At 45.9% G+C, this 21936-nt stretch overlaps 1 protein-coding gene across 1 annotated transcript; it reads left to right on the top strand.

Moving 5' to 3' along the window:
* Positions 1-1239: 1239 nt before the first annotated feature.
* IGSF1 (immunoglobulin superfamily member 1) lies at positions 1240-21618 on the top strand. Its single transcript, XM_004285566.4, has 20 exons — positions 1240-6046; positions 8388-8506; positions 8643-8669; positions 9083-9367; positions 9720-10007; positions 11900-12184; positions 12425-12718; positions 13171-13449; positions 13786-13906; positions 15800-15870; positions 15967-15999; positions 16381-16671; positions 16932-17210; positions 17823-18110; positions 18873-19160; positions 19352-19639; positions 19832-20119; positions 20239-20517; positions 20913-21036; positions 21192-21618. The coding sequence occupies exons 2-20, from the start codon at positions 8401-8403 to the stop codon at positions 21325-21327; spliced, it is 4050 nt and encodes a 1349-aa protein (XP_004285614.2). The 5' UTR covers positions 1240-6046; positions 8388-8400; the 3' UTR covers positions 21328-21618.
* Positions 21619-21936: the final 318 nt, after the last annotated feature.

Here is a 21936-nt window from a genome sequence, read left to right as displayed (position 1 = left end):
TTGATTTGCGTTTCTCTAATGATTAGTGATGTTGAGCATCCATTCATGTCTTTGTTGGCAGTGGGATAGGAGAGGGTGGGAGGGAGAGGCAAGAGGGAGGAGATATGGGGATATATGTATATGTATAGCTGATTCACTTTGTTATAAAGCAGAAACTAACACACCATTGTAAAGCAATTATACTCCAATAAAGATGTTAAAAAAAAAAGAAAGAAAGTGGTTTGTTAGTGAATGTTTAACGGCTTTCTGAGGAAAAAAACCTGATTTGTAGCATTTGCTTGTTCTATGGCCGTGGCCAATTTTTAGCTACCAACATGATGATACTAAACGCTGGGTTAAGGCAAGATGCATACATTCAGCTCTCCTGAGCCAGCCATAGCTGCCTCCAGCACATCACTGGGAGGAGACCACCTTTGCCCTGTGCATCTCCTGGTTGGACTACTATAACACAAATTTAGCTTAAAAAAATCTCATCATCCTAGACTGGACTTAATTACAGAGAAAGGCTCCCCAGACAAACCTGTGCATGTACATGGTCCTTGGTGTCTCACTTCCTTTAAGCTCCACCTTCTTGAAGCTTTTCTAGCACTCCTCTGGTCCCAAATACAGCTTTTGTAAGACAGTTGCTCTTTTCTTCTGTCTAGGCCGAGAGTCTTTAGACCTTACAAATCACATTAATCCTGCCTCTACACTCAACCACACTCCCTACTTCAATGTGCATAGTATGTACTCAATAAAACCTTGTGTTTAACAGTTGTCTCATAATTTGTAACAGGCGACTTTGAAGCTTTTGCAGGAGGATCCCTTTTCCAGTCCCCAGGGCTCAAGGTGTCAAAGTGCAAAGGGGTATGGCTCACCATACCCCTTCTGGTATCACCACCTCCCAGGACAGTAACAGTGAGAGCTCCCGTACCACCCCACCTCCTGTACATCTCACCAGTTTAAGGGGATGGAGAGTCAGAGGAGGGCCAACCTTTAAGAATAAGACTGATCATTCTCAAAACATTCCTGAAAGAGGAGTTGTTTAATATCAGCCAGCTCTAGAGTAATAAACCAGGAGAGAAACCCAGACTTCTTTTTTTTTAAATTTTTATTAAAAAATATTTTTATTGAAGTATAGTTGATTTACAATGTTGTGTTAGTTTCTGGTGTACAGCAAAGTGATTCAGTTTTATATATATATATATATATATTCTTTTTCAGATTCTTTTCCACTATGGTTTATTATAGGATATTGAATATAGTTCCCTGTGCTATACACTAGGGCCTTGTTATTTATTTTATAAACAGTAGTTTGTATCTGCTAATCCCAAACTCCTGATTTATCCCTCCCCCACCCCCCCTTTTCCCCTTTTGTAATCATAGGTTTGTTTTCTACCTATGTGAATCTGTTTCTATTTTGTAAATAAGTTCATTTGTATCACATAACCACACTTAAGTGATATCATATGGCATTTGTCTTTCTCTCTCTGACTTACTTCACTTAGTATGATAATCTCTAGGTCTATCCATATTGCTGCAAATGACACTATTTCATTCTTTTTTATGGCTGAGTAGTATTCCATTGTGTGTGTGTGTGTGTGTGTGTGTGTGTGTGTGTATTTATATAAATACACACACACACACCTTCTTTATTTATTCTTCTTTCGATGGACATTTAGGTTGAGGAAGCTCTTTCTGTATTGCCATCATCTCTATTTTATTTTTCCCTTTGGCAGATCATGAAAACCAGTCTATTCTGATCATGTAAGTATCCAAGGTGGAGTGTGTTTTCATATCTGTGGCCCTTTGTCCCCAATGCGGAAGAGGAAGATGCCACTTGCTCTGTTTTGTTAATGAGAAAGTACCGAGAACAAAGTCTGTGATGCAAAGATGTGGCGGGGTGGGGGGGGGGGGCGGCGCTGAGGAGAGATGGGCAGGAAGGCCTGTGAGGCCTTAGGAAGCTGGAGCTCCCCATCCAGCCTGCTCAGTGATGCCGGTCTCCCCCGGGGCCCCTGCCTCTCCGAGTGGTCTCACATTTGTTGGGAGGTGTGTGTCTGCCGTGGCTCAGGTGACATCTTAGGGGGCCCGTTTACACACACGGGGCTTGTTTCTCTTTGTCTCTCTGTTTCGATTGCTCCAAATAGCTGAGAATCCAGGGCAGGAAAGACTGTGAACACCAAAAGGATCACCCAGTACTTTGCAACAATTGCAGCGTCTGGAGACCTCACCATGAAGAAGTACTCCAAAATGAGGTTATGGAGAGGAGAAAGGCTTGCCCTGCTTCCGCTGCCAACCTTTGTCTTGAAGTGTGTGTATGTGGTGGGGGGAAGGCCAGCAGAGCCAATGTCAAGAACTCCACCTCAGCTAAGTCATAGCCCCAGTCTCTCTTGGCCTCTATCACCAGCTTTATAAATATTGGGCTGCAAAATTTCCTCTAGGGAGCTTGGCCAGAGAATATTTCTCCTTCTGCAGGCAGGCTACAAGGTCCAAGACCAACAGAGGTAGCCTAGAGATGGAGCTTCTAATATCTCAATTGCCAGCCATAGTTTGAATGAGGGGCTTCTATGAAGTCTGAATAATAAGTCCTTTCAAGATTCTACAGTGACCCAGAGCAAAAAAAAGAGTGAGTGGTATTCTCACCCACACAGTCCCAGGACCTTCTTCAGGCTTCCACGGCATTAATGGGGACTCTGGGCTCTAGATTCTGCCTGCTGGTGCGAGCACAAGCTTCGGCCTAAGGACTTCAGAGAGTAGGAGGATGCTATCATTGCCTTCTTTTCTACATTATTAACAATCCATTTGATTGGTGATTCTCTGTTTTACTAAGTACATTCATAACTGTTTTTTAAATTAAAAAATTTTTATTGAAGTATACTTGATTTACAATGTTGTGTTAGTTTCATGTGTACAGCAGAGTGATTCAGTGTTTTATGTAAATATATATATAATATTCATATATATGTATCAGATTCTTTTCCCTTATAGGTTATTACAAAATATTGAGTAGAGTTCCCTGTGCTATACAGTAAGTCCTTGTTGGTTATCTATTTTACATACAGTAGTGTGTAGATGGCAATCCCAACCTCCTAATTTACCCCTGCCCCACCCCTTTCCCCTTTGGTAACCATAAGTTTGTTTTCTACCACTGTGGGTCTATTTCTGTTTTGCATATAAGTACGTTTGGATCTTGTTTTTCGATTCCATATATAAGCGATATCACATGATATTTGTCTTTCTCTGTCTGACTTATTTCACTTAGTATGATAATCTCTAGGTCCATCCGTGTTGCTGCAAATGGCATAATTTCTTATTTTTTACGGCTGAGTAATATTCCATTGTCTATATATACCATATCTCATTTATCCATTCATCTGTTGGTGGATGTTTAGGCTGTTTCCATGTCTTGGTTATTGTAAATAGTGCTGCAATGAACACTGGGGTGCACGCATCTTTTCGAATTATAGTTTTCTCCGGATATATGCCCAGGAGTGGGATTGGAGGAGCATATGCTAACTTTATTTTAAATTAAAAGGTTTCTTTTACTTTTATCATTACAAACTTCCAATGCAGAGGGAGCATTGTAGTGGTTAAGAACATGGGACTTCATTTTGCAATATATACAAATATTGAATCATTATGTTGTATACCTGAAACTAATGTTGTGGATCAATTATACCTCAATAAAAAAAAAAAGAAGGAAGGAACTGAGAAGTTTTCAGTTACTTTGCATAAAAAAATTTTGAATTATTTTCTAAATAAGACCCTTTTTTATAGGTATACTATAATCAATAAAGTGGTTTAAGTAATTTAAAAAAAAAAACATGGGACCGTGGAACTGTATATACAGATTGCCTGGATGCGAATCCTAGCTCTTCCACTTGCTGGCTGTGTTGGCCTTAGGCAATTTCTTAATGGCTCTGAGTTTCAGCTTCTTCATCTGTAAAATGGGACTGATACTATCCCCGAGTGTTGTGATTGGGATAAAATGAGTTAATATTTATAAAGCACTTAGTGCCTAATACCATCATAGTGATTTCTATACAAATGTTTTGAAAATAGGCATGGATATTTCCACCCTGACATATAATAATTTTCACTTTAGTGTTCCAAACAACCATTTGTGTTTGGCCAATTTTACCTCTTAAATATTTCGGGAATGCTTGCTCTCTCCTCCTTCTTTACTTCCACTGCCCTGGTTTCGGCACACAGTAACAGTAAACTGCTTACAGTTCTCCATGCCTTACTTGCTGGTCTTTCCTATTGCAATTCTCTGATTCCCATGGCACCCCCTTCTTTGGCTTTCTCCTACTTGTTCTCCATCACTGTTTATCCTCAGACTACAAACTCCTTAAGAGCAGAAACTGCCATTCTCCCTGGATTGTCAGCATCTATAACAATGTGTGGCACAAAGAAAATACTCAACAAACGTGTATTGAATTAGTGGATGGTTGGTTGCTGTGTCCCAGGCACTATGTAGTAGTTTACAGGGGGATTTTCATTCAATCCTACCTAAAACTCTGTGTGATATTAAGTACAATTATTATCCCCAGTTTACAAATAGGAAAACTAAGACCTGGAGAGGTTAAATAACTTGCCCCTAAAATACCTATTTATATTCATATGGTTATTCTATTCTTATGTGATAATCTGTACTTTATAATGGTGTGTAGGAACAGAGGATGCCAGGAAGCCACAGCTGATATCCCTGATGCATGAAGATATGATATTCAATTTTCCTATTAAAAGCACAGTTACTTTATTTTTATGTAGCTTGTTCTCAAATCACAGTATTTTTTCTTTAGATAATTTTTTTAACATCTTTATTGGGGTATAATTGCTTTACAATGGTGTGTTAGTTTCTGCTTTATAACAAAGTGAATCAGTTCTTTAGATAATTTTTAATCTTCTATGAATGTAAAAATTGTACATAAAGAAAAATGTGGCTATTTCTTACAACAATCAATTGATCTGGGGGTCCACTGGATGCTATGCTTTAATCCCATCATATAGTATATGTCAGGAGCTTTGGTTAGTATCTTATCCATACATAATCATTTGAAACAGTCATTCATGGTTAACTAAATTTATGAAAGGTTATCTACATCATTGAAATCATGTTTCTCTAGGGCATTTGTGGAAAGCTGTACAGATTAATGATAGTAGTAGTGCTGGTAGTGGTAGCAACAGCAGCAGCTACCATTTACTGAGCACCTACCATGTACCAGGCCTACTATGCTGTAAGTTTTACTTACAGTATCCCATCGAAGGCCTGTGCAATAGCTTCTGTTGTTTTATTTTACAGATGGGGAAACTGAGACTCAGAGTTTAACTCACTTTCTTGAGGTCACTCAGCTATTGAATAGTGGAACCAGACTGAAATCCAAATTTGTGTGTCTCTAAAGCCTGGGGTTTTAGTCCAAGCTAGACTTTGAAGGCTGTCCAAGTTACTTAACCCTCTCTGAGCTTCAGTTTCCTCATCTGTAAAATTGAGGGAAGTAACACACCTTGCAGTGTTGCTATGAAGATTTGAAATAATAGATGCCCAGGGCTCAGAGGCACATAGTAGGCATATAAGCCCTGGTGGGGTGGTGTTTATGCTTGCGTGGGGTATTAAGTGGGCAGAGGAAGATCTGAGATCCCTTTAAAGGCATTGGGGAGCTGAAGAGGAGGGATCTACAGCTTTGGCAGGCTTGAGAGCTGGCCTTCTCCCCTCCAGAATACAATGACCCAATGAAACTCTGAGCGACAGGCGAGGGGGCAGGGGCCTGAATTTGGCTCCAGCAACCTCTGCAGGGAATCGTGAGAGGGGCGGGAGCTGGGAGGGGCGTGGAAATCCCGGTTGTCAGAGGACTGCAGGTGTCAGGGAGTTAGTGTAGGTGGGCTCCCAGAGCCTGGCAGAGGGAGGAGGGGAGGCTGGAGCGGCAGAGCCGGCGGGGGAGAGAGGGAGGCGTGGCCCTGAGCCTGGGAGGCTGTCCTTAGACTGCTCTTCTCTTGCCGGGCAGTTTGCTGCATCTGGAGGAGCTCACTGGAGAATCTCCAACAGCGGAGTGGGCCTTCAACTACCGTAAGTACCTGCAAATGAGCGCATAGTCCAGTGGCTGAAGATTAAATACTGCCCATCAGATCCTAAACAAAACCCCGAAATAATCTCCCTGATGTAATTAATTGCCGTAAATCTAAATGCTCCCAAGTCTTTCCCCCCCACCCCCTTCATCCCTCCCTTTTTCCTTCCCTCCGCGATCCCAGCCGTGCCTCGCTGAGAATCTCTGGGCGCTGTAGATATCTTTCCTTTTCCTTCTCAGTCTTCCCTCCAAACCTTTAGCGGAGCATGTACCCGGCACCACGCTGAGCCCAACCCCTTTGATTCCTGGAACCCTCAAAGCTATGCAGGGGGCGAGCCATTAGACATTTCAGGTTTGTCACCCTCAAAAGCACTGCGGCGCTGCCTAAGGGTGTGTAAAGTGCTTGGGGTGGAGTAGAAGGGAAGGGTGAAAAGGCTAGACTGCCGAAGTTGGCGGTGTGGGGGGGGGGGAGTGTGAAAGGCCAAAAATGGGCGTGGCCAATTAACCTGAAGCCTGCAGCTCCTTCCAATGTTCCCTGGACAGAAGATTCATCATTTTGGCTGGATATAAATGGTAGAGTTTCCTTAGTAGGTTGCGGAGGGGTCAGCCATGCTGAGAAATCCAGCTTCCCTTATTCCCCTCAAGCCCCCAGGAAGCGAAACCCTGGTTTAGGGGTCTAAGTGGCAAGGCTAGAATCTCAGATGGCATTCCCTGGCAGAATCCCAGGTTGAACCTTTCCCTTGGCAGTAAAACCTGAGTTCCTCCAATAAATTCTGGCCTAAAGCCTCAGGGGAACAAAGCAACAGGGTGGCACCCAAGCCTGGGCCTGGGCCTGACCCTAAGAGGAGTGGGGGCAAGAGTCAGTAGGAGGTGAGATGAAAGAGCATCTTTAGGGTGCTATACCAGATTAATACCCCCTTTGGGAAGAAAAATAGCCAAGTTTTAATGAAATGTTCACTATGTGCCTGGCACTGTACATGTATTGTCTCAGATTCAACACAATAGCAAGGCTAGGTATATATTACTCCCCAACTTTATAGATAAGAAAAGTTCAGAGAGGGTAATTTGAGCATCCTTCAAGGCAAAGTAAGAAATGCAAAGGGAAACTGTGCTTCCCTGGATCTCTGATGGTCCACCTGCTTCCAGGTGTTTGAATCTTCCTCTTTTTTCCTGCTCCTTCATCCCTCCTAGTGTTATCACTGGAGCAAGTTAGGGACTTCAAGATCAGGATCAGTTTGGGGAAGCAAAATCACCGCTTTCTGTTCTGAGAGCTGCCTTTATCCCACTGTGTTGAAATAGAATTAAACAGCCAGAACCTCAGGCTCTGAGTAGAGAGTTGGTAGAAGGGAGTTAGCCTGAGTTTGTGTGATGGGCATATGCCTTTCCTTGGCAAAAGGATACTCTGGGTCCAGGGGTGGGGTAGGAGAGGCAGAAGAGTGTAAGGGGTCTACTTATGGACGTGTAGGGCCTGTGGTCAATAGTGATTTTCAAGAAAATGAGAAGGCCTCGCTGAACTCACATATCTTTGCCATATTCCCTGAAATTCAAGCAATTCTTTTTTTTTCCTTAGGGGCAATGAACAAGAATGCTTATAAATTATGGGCAGCCAATAAATCATTTGCATCTTATATCAATTAGCTCAAGTAACTTGATTCCCCAACACCTACTCAAGATGGAGGCTTTGAGATTTTGGGGTGTAAGAAATAAAAGTAATATTAGATTTGAAGCATTCTGACATTCTGCATAAGGGCAGGCCTGGATGGGATGAGATGGTACAGGTGAGGTAGGGTGAGAAAGGGGTCAAGGGCTGCCTCTGAAAGTTTAAATACTGGTTTTAGAGCATAAGCATTAGAGTTAAACATAGATTTGCATTTTGGCTCTGAAATTTAATATCTTTTGACTTTGGGCAAATTATATCCTGTCTAAGCCTCAGCTTCCTAGCCAGCAAAATGGTGATGGTAGAAACGCTTCCTTTGCTAGGTTGTTGAAGTACTCAGACAAAAATATATATGTATGAGTAAAGGATCTGAAAAGGTGACTCTCTACACCTCCCATCTCCCTCATACCATGTGGCTTCTGCTGGCCTGGATTAGGCCTCTGGGCCTCTGAGATCCCATGGAAAGACAGACATTTCAATAAATCTGACATGGTAGATACCAGCAAAGACCTTGGGTGGGAGAAGGGGGAAGTGAGGAAAAGGGACAAAGAGAAGAAGTAGCCAGTAACCCTGCCTGCCAGTGAGGGAGTGGAAGGAAGGGAGGGATGTCAGGTGCAACTTACTGATCCAAACTAAACTTTCCGAAGCAGGATCAGTCCCCTGAGTAAAAACACTTCTGCTTTTAGATCTCACCACCTGATGAGGGGCACAGCCCTTCAGGACTCCAGAGGCTCCATGACCCTGGACAGGCCAGGGGAAGGGGCCACCATGCTGCGGACATTCACTCTCTTACTCTTTTGCATTCGTGAGTACAAGGAAGTGGTGGCAGGGCAAGTGAACCTGTTATAGTTACCCCTATGGGAAGGGAATGGAGAATATTGAGGTTTGAGGGTGGGTGGGAACAATGAGGGGCTCTCCTTTACCATAATCTCTCTTTTCAGGGTTGAGTCTGGGTATGACACCAATAGGTAAGTGAGTCCTGCTACCTCAAGTACCTTCCTTCCTGAAGGCCACAAGACATTGACCTGCTTCCATGGCCCTGGACATAACTGCCTTGAGAGCCCAAAGGCAATTTCCAGATTGAGCTGGCTGGGAATCAGGACCTCTTACTTCATGACTTGGTTTCCCACAAAATAGTAAAGAACTTTGCCTCAGATGGAAAGGAAGCAAGACTTGCACTTCATTCCCCAACTCACTTGAATTCCTTAAACAAATATCTTGGGGTCCCTATCCCACCCCCATAAAAGTATGCATCCTGTCCCCAAGGGAAGAAAAAAGGAGGAATCTGGGTTGGGGCTAATTTTAAGGGACATTGGAGGGGCATGTTATGGGAGGGAGAGGGTTGGACTGCTGACATCTTTGTTATCTTTGGGAATGACAGCAATGATGCAATCTCAACCAGAGCTGTGGATAGAGACCAACTACCCCCAGGCCCCTTGGGAGAACATCACACTTTGGTGCAAAAGCCCCTCTCGGATTTCAAGCAAGTTCCTGTTGCTGAAAGATAAGACACAGATGACCTGGATCCGCCCTTCCCACAAGACCTTCCAAGTTTCATTCCCCATTGGTGCCCTTACTCAGTCCAATACAGGTCTTTACAGGTGCTGCTACTGGAAGGAGACGGGCTGGTCAGAGCCCAGTAAAGTTTTAGAGTTGGAGGCACCAGGTAAGAAGACAGAGATAGATAATCAAGAATAAACTCCAGCTCCTGGGACTGAAACTTGCCTTCCCAGAGCAGGGTTTAATTCATTCGTTTGCCTCAAATGCATGCATGTATAATGCATGCATTCCACAGTTAGTAAATAAGTGCCTAGTCTCTATAGATGCAGAGTGAGGACACAGACTCTGGAACAGATCTAGAGGGCAAGCTCTCAACATAGGGGATACCCTAGATGGGGGAACAAGGGGTGACAAATAAGGGTCATACAGGGAAGACTCATTTAAGTAGAGCGCTCTGCCGCTCCCTGAGCAGCACTCCCCTTGCTCTTCCTGAATACCAGTTCATTCTCTCCTTCCAGGCCAGCTGCCCAAGCCCACTTTCTGGATCCAGGCTGAGACCTCCCCTCTTCCTGGATGTAATGTTAACATACTCTGCCATGGCTGGCTGCAGGATTTGGTATTCATGCTGTTCAAAGAGGGATATGCAGAACCCGTGGATTACCAAGTCCCAACGGGGACAGTGGCCATATTCTCCATTGCCAACATGACACCTGAGAGTGAAGGGGTTTACATCTGCCGCACTCACATCCAGATGCTCCCTACCCTGTGGTCAGAGCCCAGCAATCCCCTGAAGCTGATTGTGGCAGGTGGGTGTGGCTATGGCTGCTGGGGTCTGATGATCGTTGTCCCCGGGATCATGGTTGGATGAGCCAGCGTTTCTGACATTACTTTCCTTGCCCAGTTCTCTGCAAGGCCCATGAGCTAAAGTCATTTGACATTTTACTGAGATGCAAATTAGAATCACACATGCTATGAGGCAAATGTTTGGGAGCCAATCACTTGGCTAGTGAGTGAGTCCAGCCAAATGTCCAGCAGCTTCAGCTCATCACAGCTTTGTTGTTCTCTATTTGTCGAAAATCATGCATTCATTCATTCATTAGGCTTTTATTGAGCACTTAATATGTGCCAGGCACTGCCACTGCAGTCTTGTAAACTGACTTTTTTAATTTAAAGTATTTTTATTCTATTTCTGATTTTTATTTTTAAGTGTGGAAAATAGAATGAGTTGCTAGTGCTGGTGATAAAAATAAACAAAAAAATGACAAAGAAAGTGATAGTTCATATTTTAGAAATGACTTTATAAATTAATTTAGTCTTGTATATACAGATCCAGTAAGGCAGTACCAAGCTTCAAACACAGTAGAAGCCTCCCCACAATGCCCAAACACTAGACACACCCCCCACCCCCCCCCATGGCCCGGATGCTTCTAGACGGAATTGGCCACACTTGCTTTAGTTCCCTCATCAAGTCAAATAGGCTTGGGGAAAGCTGTGGTGCCACAGAAAGTACCTGAACTTAGAAGCAGTAATCCTAGTTTCTAGTTCCACCTCTGACACTGCCTCCCTGTGTGATACTGAGCAAGTAACTTCACCTCTGTGCTTCGGTTTCCCCCACTCTAAAATGGAATAACAGTATCTATCCAATCTACTGTATGATGCCTCTCTGTGACTCAGTTTTCTCATTTGCAAAATTGGTATAATAATAATGCCTACCTCACAGGGTTGTTGTGAGGATTTGCCTAAATATATGTACAGTGCCTGGCATATAAGTTCTCAATAAATGGTAGATATTAATTTTATTAGTATAGCTTTTTATTGAGGATCAAAGAACAAAAGCCTGTCTGTTTGAACTGCGTGTTATGGATGTTTGTTGTACGAATGCCTTTCCAGTGTAGATGCCACTAACACACACTTCTGCAGTTACCTGTTTGCTGGTGTCCCCCACTAGGCCATGAGCTTTTGGCTAACAGGGACTGTGTCTATCTTCTTTACTTGTATATTCCTCGACCTACACGATGCCTGACACATCCTAAATGCTTAATGAGCATATGATAGAGCTGATCCTTCCAAGAATGGGTGGGTGGGCCTACCTGGGATTGGGATGGGTAGGAAGGAGTGGTTTGGGAGTGAGGTTTGCCCTCTATTTTGTAGTTTAATCTCTTTGGAGGAACAATACATGGAAATGAGGGTGTGACCCCCATTAACAGAGGTTTCTTTGGGTTGCAGACTTACTGGCCAATCCCTCCTTATTGGCCTCTTTCAATCCCCTGTGGGAAGTGTCCTCTGTGAACTTAATGAGTTCAAAAGCCATCCTTAATACTGCAGTAGCATTCATGCTTTATGAAGATGGAATAAAAGTCATTTTCAGAAGTTTGGTTTCTTGGGTGGTTTGAAGAACTACATTTGGCATTTCAGGGACCTAAAGATACAGGGAATTACAAATGTAGATATTCCGCTGAGACACACCCTACACATAGTTAGAGCTCAGTGGAGCTGATAGAATCTGGTGAGAGGGAAGGGGCATAAGTGAACTTACCCTTGATTGCCTCCTAGAAGAGGCAGAGATTCAAGGAAGGAAGAGGGAGCAGAGGGTAAACTTCAGCTATCACTTTCTATCTAAGGGAACTAGGAAAATTAAACCAGAATATAATAAGGAAGAATCATCCTACATCTAACTCAGGGTCTCTTCCCTTTCTAGGACTCTATCCCAAACCAACTCTGACAGCCTATCCTGGGCCCAACATGGCACCGGGAGAAAGCCTGAATCTCAGGTGCCAAGGGCCAATCTATGGAATGACCTTTGCTTTAATAAGGCATGAAGACTTGGAGAAGTCCTTTTACCACAAGAGACCATTAAAAAATGAGGCATATTTCTTCTTCGGGGCTTTGAAAATCCACAATGCTGGACATTACCTCTGTTTTTACTATGATGGGTCACACAGGGGTTCACTCCTTAGTGATATCCTGAAAATCTGGGTAACCGGTAAGAGAAGGGGATGCAATGGGACCTATTGTAGGGGCTAAGGGTGTACAACTTGCTCAGGGCCTGCTGGAGAACCTAATCATGCAGCCAGGGATAACGGTGGGGGAAGGAGCAGAATTTGTGTAAGTGGACTTAGGATGGGATTTGCCAAGGGTGGACAGGAGGAAGAGAAAAAGAACCCTAAGTAGTGGGAGGGGTAAGTCAGACAGTTAGCCTTTTATATTTTGGGTCTTGTCCTAGACACTTTCCCGAAGACCTGTCTACTTGCTCAGCCCAGTCCTGTGGTCCAAATGGGTCAGAATGTGAGCCTGTGGTGTCGAGGGCCAGTGGATGGAGTGGAACTTACACTCTATAAGAAAGGAGAAGACAAAACACTTCAGCTCTTGGATACCACCAGCATCAGTGATGATGAGTCATTCCTCCTCAACAATGTGACCTATAGTGATGCTGGCATCTATAGCTGCCACTATCTCCTCTCCTGGAAGACCTCCATCAGGATGTCATCACACAACACCGTGGAGCTTGTGGTTGTAGGCAAGTGCTAACAACTATTGTTTGTTTTAATCATCATTACAGTGTTATAAGAAGGAGCTGGTGGCCCTGTACCCTCTTGGATTTATGGGCCAAAGAAAAACACACTAGGAGGGTGGTGTAGAATTTTCTCCAAAAACTTTAGGTACCTTCTCTCCCAGGGTTGATACTCAAGCCCTGTCTCTCAGCATGGACAAGCTCCATTGTGACCCCTAGAAAAGTTATTTTCCTTAAGACCAGGGGAAACTTACAGGTATGGGTCTTTCTGATTGAAGCTAGGAGAATCAAGGAATGGGCCAAGGAGTTCTGATGCACAATCAAATTTTGAAGCCAGTGATCTAGTGGAAGTGAAAAAAAAGAGAAGACCAAATAAGGACCTGAGAAACATTTGTTGAGGGAGGAGGCACTGAGTTCAAAGTCATTTGTTCTAACTCTGGTCTCTGGATTGGTTGCAGATAAGCCCCCCAAACCCTCCCTGTCAGCCTGGCCCAGCACCGTGTTCAAGCTAGGAAAGGCCATCACCCTTCAGTGCCGAGTACCTCAACCAGTACTTGAATTTTGTCTGGAATGGGAAGAAAGAGCAACATCCCCAAAATTTTCAGTGGATGGAGACTTCATCATCAGTAATGTTGAAGGGAAAGGCACGGGGACCTACAGTTGCAGCTATCGCATAGAGGCACATCCTAACATCTGGTCATATCGCAGTGAGCCTCTGAAACTGATGGGGCCAGCAGGTGAGAGGAACACTCTTCACAGGGATGCCCCCTCCGCAGCTTTGGCCATCATACCCCTGGGATCCCAGAACAATGCCCAGAAGGATGTGGAAAGGGTAGTTGGGGGCTTGTAAGTCAGGGCCCTTGGGTTTGGGCATCTTTCCTCTGGAGTGGTCTCACAGTCACTCAAAGGCAGTGAGCAGGATACTTTCAAGGGTCCTATTCTTCATGAAAATAAGGCCACTTTTGTCTCAACTTCCCTTCACCTGCAGTAACCAGATCCCCCTCCCCCCATGAATGTATTCAACAGTCCCTGTCCCCATCAAGGTCCCTGCTTTTGGTCTTCTCTGGCCACAGGCTTTCTCACCTGGAATTACGTTCTGAATGAGGCTATCAGGTTGTCCCTAATCGTGCAGCTTTTTGCCTTGCTGTTGGTAGAGCTGTGGATAAGGTGGAAGTGTCGGAGACTCAGAATCAGGTAACTGTCTTGTCCCAACCCCCTGTTCCTCAATCTAGCTGAGTTCAGGCTCCCCAGAGACTCAGGAATGGGTCATACTCCAGTTGAGACAAGCCACAGGGGGGGACCCTTTGTATCCTCTACCTTCTGGGCTTAAGATATAAGACTTTCTCATTCCAGCAGTTTCTCTTTCACCTCACAGAGGGGTCGGCACCCAAGCCATAAGGTGGAGAAATGCATATTTCTCAGAGCCTGGAGAAGTAATCAGAACCTTGTTCACTGATTTCCCCCAGGAGGGTGCCCAAATCTCCCTCCCAAGCCACCCTGCCTCTCAGAGATGATTGATGTCTTACACATTAACTTCAACTGAACTTTTTTTGTAAGAAGCCATGCTGTCCTGTCTCCCAGGATGTTATCTAACTCCCATCCCAACTTTCACCCTTACCCCTAGCTCTCAAGGGCTAGCAAGACTTGTAGTCCATCCTAGCTGCTATGGAAGCCAGTCTCTCTGCCACTCTGGCCCCCAACCACTGTGCAGAGCATTCTGAGAATATAGCCTTAGCCTGGGTGGGCATCTGATGAGGGAATGGATTGGGCCAGGGAATCAGACTGCTTCCTCTGACCCATAAAATGTCAAGCCAAACAGGTTCTCCTGCCATTTACTTTTATCCTTTTGTGTCCCCTGGGTCATCTCCTTCTCTCCCTGATCCTTACGGCCTTGTGCTCAGGCTATTCTGCCTGAAAATGAGAAGAGAAATGACAGCTCCTAGCTTGGTGGGGCCTCTGTTCCCAAACGCCTTGCTTACTTTCCCCCACCTTGTGATCCTGGCTGTACCCCTCCCCCACCATGATCACAGGACTTCGTGTGCCTGGGAGTATTCAATATACAATGGATGATGACTATGACTGTGTGTGTCTGTGTTTCCCGCTGGGATCTGAGGAACAGAGTGCTTGGGTAATGAGGAGAGAGCCAGCTAAACTTTCTGCAAAACCACTACCCTTCGAGCTTTCAAAAACTTTCAATGGGGGTCAAGTCCTACTTCTCCACAGAACCTATCCTGAGTTCCACATACACTGGGGTAACCTTCAAGCCAGGGGTTAGAAAAAATGTAGCTTCAAGTGCCCCACCTCAGCCCAGGTCCACTGCATCAAAGAATGAATTTGGAAACCAGACTTCAGAGAATGCAGCTTGAAAAGCATGTTTTCCTGGCCAGGAAGGAGGGTCAGTGTTTTCTAAGTAAAAATTGTCAAATGAATTTTGGCTTAGTATAATCTAATTCTACAGGACCCATAACCTAAAAATGCTGCACATTTCTAGTCATAATCTGGGTGGGGGTAGAGAGATCCCACTCTCTGACAAGCTTAGCTCAGCACTGACAATCCTCTGGTAATTCACTGTTGCTGCCTAGGCAACCCTTCCATAACAAAGGCAGGTGAGGCAGGTCGGTCGGAGGACCAATACTGCCATAATAAAAACTGCTTCCAAACTTAAACTTGATGACTGAGAAACCCCCAAGATTTCTCCCTCCACCCCCACACCCACCACCCAGAGCTGCCGATTACACTGAGCTCCAGGGGTTCTGAGAGCTGGAGTTACAAAGGCATTTTCACATCTGACATCTCAATTCCAGCAACAGCCTAATCAGGGGCCTTGGGGACCTGACATTTGATATTGTCTGGGGATGGGGGAGGGGGCGGGGGGCACGTGGGTCATGAAAGAGCAAGAGGTTTGTAGGTGGTGAGGCCCTCAAAAAGAAAAGTCATCCATGTCAGAAAAGATTATATCCCATTATCCTGGCCATATCCAATCCCTATTGGGTGGTGAGTAAGCCAATGACATAAATTGCCGCCCCCTTCTCTCCGCCCTCCCCTTAATCCCAGCAACTCCTCTCATCTCTTTTCTGGTCTTGCTAGAGAAGCCTGGTTGCTGGGAACAGCTCAAGGGGTCACCATGCTCTTCATACTCACAGCTCTTCTCTGCTGTGGTGAGTAGAAGGGGGTGGGGAAGGGGCCTGGGCAGAAGGCCGGGGTGAAGTCCCGTGGGGGAGGGGACAAAGCCCTGGCAGCAATTTCTTTTGCAGGACTGTGCAATGGGGTATTGACAGAAGAGACTGGTGAGTTTTTCCTGCTCCAGACTGGGACATTCCTCCCTGGAGATCCGAAATAACTACAGAGTGTCAGTGTCAGTGGCCAGGGAGTGACTGGTTGGGAGGGAAGGACAGCCAGGAAGGGGCACTTGCTAAAGCTGCTGGCAAAACTCAGCCTCCAACTCTGCTTTTCTGCCTGCAAAATTTCCCCCAAGCTTCTGCATTTTTCTGACCCTCAGCTGAGACATCAGCTTCCCCTTTCCCCAGCACCTGCGGAGAGAAGGAAAGAGTTTGGATTGAGGTTGAAAGGGGAGGTGGGCAATGTGATCTGGGGAGGGTGTTCAAGGGCAAGGAAAAGGGGAGGGTGAGGGTGAGGGAGGATGGCTTCACTAACTCTGCTGTTTCTAGAAATAATCATGCCAACCCCAAAGCCTGAGCTGTGGGCAGAGACCAACTTCCCTCTGGCCCCGTGGAAGAACTTAACCCTCTGGTGCAGAAGCCCTTCTGGCTCAACTAAGGAATTTGTATTGCTGAAGGACGGGACCGGGTGGATTGCAACTCGCCCGGCCTCAGAGCAGGTCCGGGCTGCCTTCCCCCTTGGAGCCCTGACCCAGAGCCACACCGGGAGTTACCACTGCCATTCGTGGGAGGAGATGGCTGTGTCAGAGCCCAGTGAGGCACTTGAGCTGGTGGGGACAGGTAAGAAAAGGCAGAGGGTCCTCACGGAGTGATCCCCAGTGGCCCTGGGACTCCAGCACTGTTCCTAGGGATGGGGAATGCTCAGAGACCCAGAGCCCAAGGGGCTTCTGCTGCCTGTAGGAGAGGAGGGGCACTGAAATGGGGGGAGGGGTGGGGAGCAGAGTTATGAGAAGACTGACAGGAAGAGGCAAAGGCCAGTCCAGGATGGATTTCTATTTTGCTGACAAAGTGACTCCGAGTGTCCCTGTTTTGTTTTCCAGACATCCTCCCCAAACCTGTCATTTCTGCTTCCCCCCCAGTTCGGGGCCAGGAACTGCAAATCCGGTGCAAAGGATGGCTGGCAGGCATGGGGTTTGCTCTGTATAAGGAGGGAGTGCAGGAACCTGTCCAGCAACTTGGTGCCCTTGGGAGAGAAACCTTCTTTACAATCCAAAGAATGGAGGATAAAGATGAAGGCAATTATAGCTGCCGCACTCACACTGAAAAGCGCCCCTTCAAGTGGTCTGAGCCCAGTGAGCCCCTGGAGCTTGTCATAAAAGGTAGAGCTGAAAGGGGTGTGTGAGAGAGGAGTGGGGAAGCAAAGCTCTGGGTCAGACACTCCTCTCCTCACAGCAAACTTTGCTGCTGGTCCTAGGAGCCTGTGTCCAATCTTAGAGCCAGGCAGGCGTGGCGCTGGGAGTGCCAGGGCCTCTGGCTGCACGATATTAATAGCCATAATCGTTATTAATAGCTGGGGTTTGTAGAGGGTGATTTAATTTTTCTAATTATTTTCATATCAATTATCTCATTTAGCTATAGAGCAAATATTCAAAGGAGGTGGATCAGGTACCATTTCCCCTTCTTGTCCAAATGGGCAAACTGAGGCTCAGGGAATCAGCAGAGCCCCAGTGACAATTCACCCTTTTAGCTAGCTTCCATTGCTTGTTCTGCTGACAGGGAGGATTCGGCTGGAGGAGGTGAGGGGTGGGGTGAGGGGTCCCTGTGAAAAGTTCATCTGCAAAGTGGTTTTGCCTTGACTTTTAAATGCACCTTCTTCTGAATGAAATACTATAGGAAACAAAGCAGCTTTCTGGAACCAATATTTGCTATATTAGCAATCTTTCTTCTCTCTTAATTTGGTTTTGTATTGTGTTTGGTTTTTTGCCTTCTAGAAATGTACCCCAAGCCCTTATTCAAGACATGGGCCAGTCCTGTGGTCACTCCTGGTGCCCGAGTGACTTTCAATTGCTCCACCCCCCACCAGCAAATGAGCTTTATCCTTTACAAAGATGGAAGTGAAATAGCGTCCAGTGACAGGTCTTGGGCGAGTCCGGGAGCCAGTGCAGCCCACTTTCTGATCATTTCGGTGGGCATTGGTGATGGAGGGAATTACAGCTGCCGCTATTATGACTTTGCTATCTGGTCTGAGCCCAGTGACCCTGTGGAGCTCGTGGTGACAGGTCAGGAGTGGGGAAATGCAGGTGGAGGTGGTACTGACTCTGGGACAGTGGGCGGGAGGGCTGTCAGTGGGAGAGGAAGAAGTGCTCCTTCTAAAAGTCACCAAGAATGTGCTTAGGACCGTGCCTAACACATGGTAAACAGTCCATGTAAGGCAGCTGCCTTATATGATCACTAATACAGGAAGGTGAGAAAGAGGAGAAGAGGGAGGAAAATAATTCACGTCTGGGGAAAGAAATGAGGCAGATGGGGGTATTTCACATGTTGCCCTATTTCTGAAATCTTTTTGTGGCTTGGCCTTGAGCTTTAGGCCCAATGTCCACTTTTTCTTTAGCTGGGCTGTCAGAGATTGGTGGGCTGGATGGCCCTCAGAGAAATGGCGGAGACCTTGAAATGTCTACTGCATATTATGCAGCCATTACAAATGATAGTTTTCAAAGGCTGTTTAACGTCATAGGAAAATATTTACAACATAAAGTGAAAAATATTAAACTACACAATTGTGCATATAGTAGGCCCAATTATGCAAATAGAGCTACAATGACATGGCCATGTACAAAAAAATAAATGGGAAATAAATACATAAAAATGTAGCAAGAATGGTTATCTTTGAGCAGTAGAATTGTATTTTCTTCATAGGTTTTTTTCTGTATTTTCTAATTTTCTACAATAAGCATATATTGTTTCTTCTAATAACACTAAAAAAACAATGTTCAGAATGTCAGGGGCAGGATTCTCTCATGCTGTGATCTCTTTAATTTCAGAATTCTACCCCAAACCCACTCTCCTGGCACAGCCAGGTCCTGTGGTGCTTCCTGGGAAGAATGTGACCCTGCGCTGCCAAGGGACTTTCCAGGGCATGAGGTTTGCCCTCTTGCAGGAGGGAACCCAGGTTCCCTTACAGTTTCAGAGTGCCTCAGGGAATGTGGCTGACTTTCCCCTCCACGCTGTTGGAGCAGACGACTCTGGGAACTATAGTTGTGTCTACTATGAGACCACTATGTCAAACAGGGGATCATATCTCAGCAAGCCTCTTATGATCTGGGTGACTGGTAAGGACTGACAAGACATGGGACTGGGACAGAGACAACTGGAATAAGGGTTAGGGAGGGTGATCCCTCTTGGAAGGGTAGGCTAGGCCATGGAGGGGAACGGTTGTGTCTGGAAGGAGAAAAATAAAGGATTAATTCAGCGAGTGATAAGTTTGCATACTAACCACTTTCCATCTTTGGTCTCTTCCTAGACACATTCCCCAAGCCACGGTTGTTTGCTGAGCCCAGTTCTGTGGTTCCCATGGGGCAGAATGTTACTCTCTGGTGCCAAGGGCCAGTCCACGGAGTAGGGTACATTCTGCACAAAGAAATAGAAGCCACTTCAGTGCAGCTCTGGGGATCCATCAGTAATGATGGGGCATTCCCCATCACCAATATATCTGGTGCTAACATAGGTCGTTACAGCTGCTGCTACCATCCTGACTGGACCAGCCCTATCAAGATACAGCCTAGCAACACCCTGGAACTTATAGTCACAGGTAAGGGGAAGATGCTCTGGCGTGAGCAGGGGAGTAAAGAGTGAGTAAGCTGTCAGATGGTTCATGGGAAACGGTAAACGGTTTTCCAAGAGCTCAAGGAGAGGCAAGCAGTAGTCTCTCCTCTTTATTGAGACTCCAGTGATGCCCTGGAAAGTGGCCACCTCTCTATGACCAAGAGTCAATTTCTTCTAGGTTTGCTCCCCAAACCCAGCCTATTAGCCCAGCCTGGTCCCATGGTGGCCCCTGGAGAAAACATGACTCTTCAATGTCAAGGGGAACTGCCAGACTCAACATTTGTCCTGTTGAAGAAGGGTACTCAAGAGCCCTTAAGGCAACAGAGGCCAAGAGGGTACAGGGCTGACTTCCGGATGCCAGCAGTGAGCAGTGAAGATTCTGGGATGTATAGCTGTGTTTATTATTTGGATTCTGCTCCCTTTGCAGCTTCTAATCTCAGTGACTCCCTGGAGATCTGGGTGACTGGTAAGGTCTCAGAGATTTCAGCAAGAGTCTAGATTTTGTAGTTTCTTAGTAGTTAGCCCTAAGGGGGTAAAGGGCTGGGTTCAAGGCCATTTCTAACTCTGTGTCCTGGTTGGCTGCAGATAAGCCCCCTAAACCCTCCCTGTCAGCCTCGCCCAGCACTGTGTTCAAGCTAGGAAAGGATATCACCCTTCAGTGCAGAGGACCCCTGCCAGGTGTGGAGTTTGTCCTGGAACATGATGGAGAAGAAGCGCCTCAGCAGTTTTCAGAGGATGGAGACTTTGTCATCAACAACGTAGAAGGAAAGGGCATTGGAAACTATAGCTGCAGCTACCGTCTGCAGGCCTACCCTGATATCTGGTCAGAGCCTAGTGATCCCCTGGAGCTGGTGGGGGCAGCAGGTGAGATGATAATCCCTCCATGGTTCTGGCATGACATACGTGGGATCCCAGAGATAGTCTCCATGGAGACAGGCCAAACATGGAGGGGGAGGGGTTTGGAATCAGAGACCTCAAGTGTGGTCATTTTTCTTTCTCCTAGGGATGGTAAGGAGGTGGAACCTCAGATTCACTCAAAGATAGTGAGAAGGATACTTTCAAGGCCTCTTCCACCCCCCAAAAGGAGGGCTGCTTCTGCCTCAGCATAAGCACTGCCTCTGACCACCCCATCTGCAGTCTCAACACATGGTTCCCGAGTGAACCCCGGAGGAGGCCAGATGAGGGGGCAACAAGAGATCCAGGGGAGCGTACATGCACTGATCTCTATGGCCTTGGTTTCTGCTCTTTTATCACCACAGGGCCTGCTGCTCAGGAATGCACTGTGGGGAACATTGTCCGAAGTACCCTGATCGTGGTGGTGGTTGTAGCTTTAGGGGTGGTGCTAGCCATAGAGTGGAAGAAGTGGCCTCGACTCCGAACCAGGTAATTGCCTTATGTCAGCCTCCTTCTGTGAACCCAGGGGCTTCTGTTAAAACAATGTTACATATGCTCCTCTAGAATCTGAGTCCCACAATGCAACCTGTTTTCAGGTTGATGGCTCTGGAGCCTCTCTTAGTCATGTCTTTTTCTCTACACAGAGGCTCAGAGACAGATGGAAGAGACCAGACCATAGCCTTGGAAGAGTGTAACCAAGAAGGAGACCTGGGCACCAATACCAACTCTCCCTCATCGATCTCTCAGGGAACCTCAGTGGAACTGCCAGTCCCAATATAATAATCACCTCCTTGGCAAGAGCTTTCCTCTCCTCTTTTTTTATCCTCAGAGACCTGCAAATCTGGCTGGTTTCCCTGGGAGTCCACCCCATCTACTGTTCCTTGGCCACTAATCACCTGAGATAGGTCAAGGGGATTTTAGGAGTTGAGAGCCCTACCAGGGTGAGATGTTTCCTGAAGAGAGAGTCCCTGCCCTCGTAACTCCTCACTGTACTGATTTACTGGTGCATGAAATTCTATTAAAAATGTATTCTTCTGAATAAAGAGAGTATTCACTATTTAACTGCAAAAACTATGGCAGTGGTTTTCCATTGGTTTGTTGTCCACTTAACACTTAGCAAAAATGGTGTATTGGAGCTGATCTCCATGGCAGAATAAGAGAGCACAGCGCTGCTAGTACAGAGAAAGGAGCTCAAGGATGGGGTCGGGGAGGAGGGAAGGCTCCAAAATGTCCATTTTGGTTTGGGACATGGTAACTGAACAGAATGTCCCATCATCCTTCCATTTCATTTTTGAATGAATGGAAGAATGAATGAATGGCAATGTTCTCTCCAAGTTGAGCCTGAGGAGGGCAAACACTGAAGTTACATACTTTCTACTGTGCTACTTC

The sequence above is a fragment of the Orcinus orca genome, chromosome X (assembly GCF_937001465.1).
Source record: "Orcinus orca chromosome X, mOrcOrc1.1, whole genome shotgun sequence".
NCBI lineage: Eukaryota > Metazoa > Chordata > Mammalia > Artiodactyla > Delphinidae > Orcinus > Orcinus orca.
This window is presented reverse-complemented; position numbering and strand designations above follow the sequence as displayed.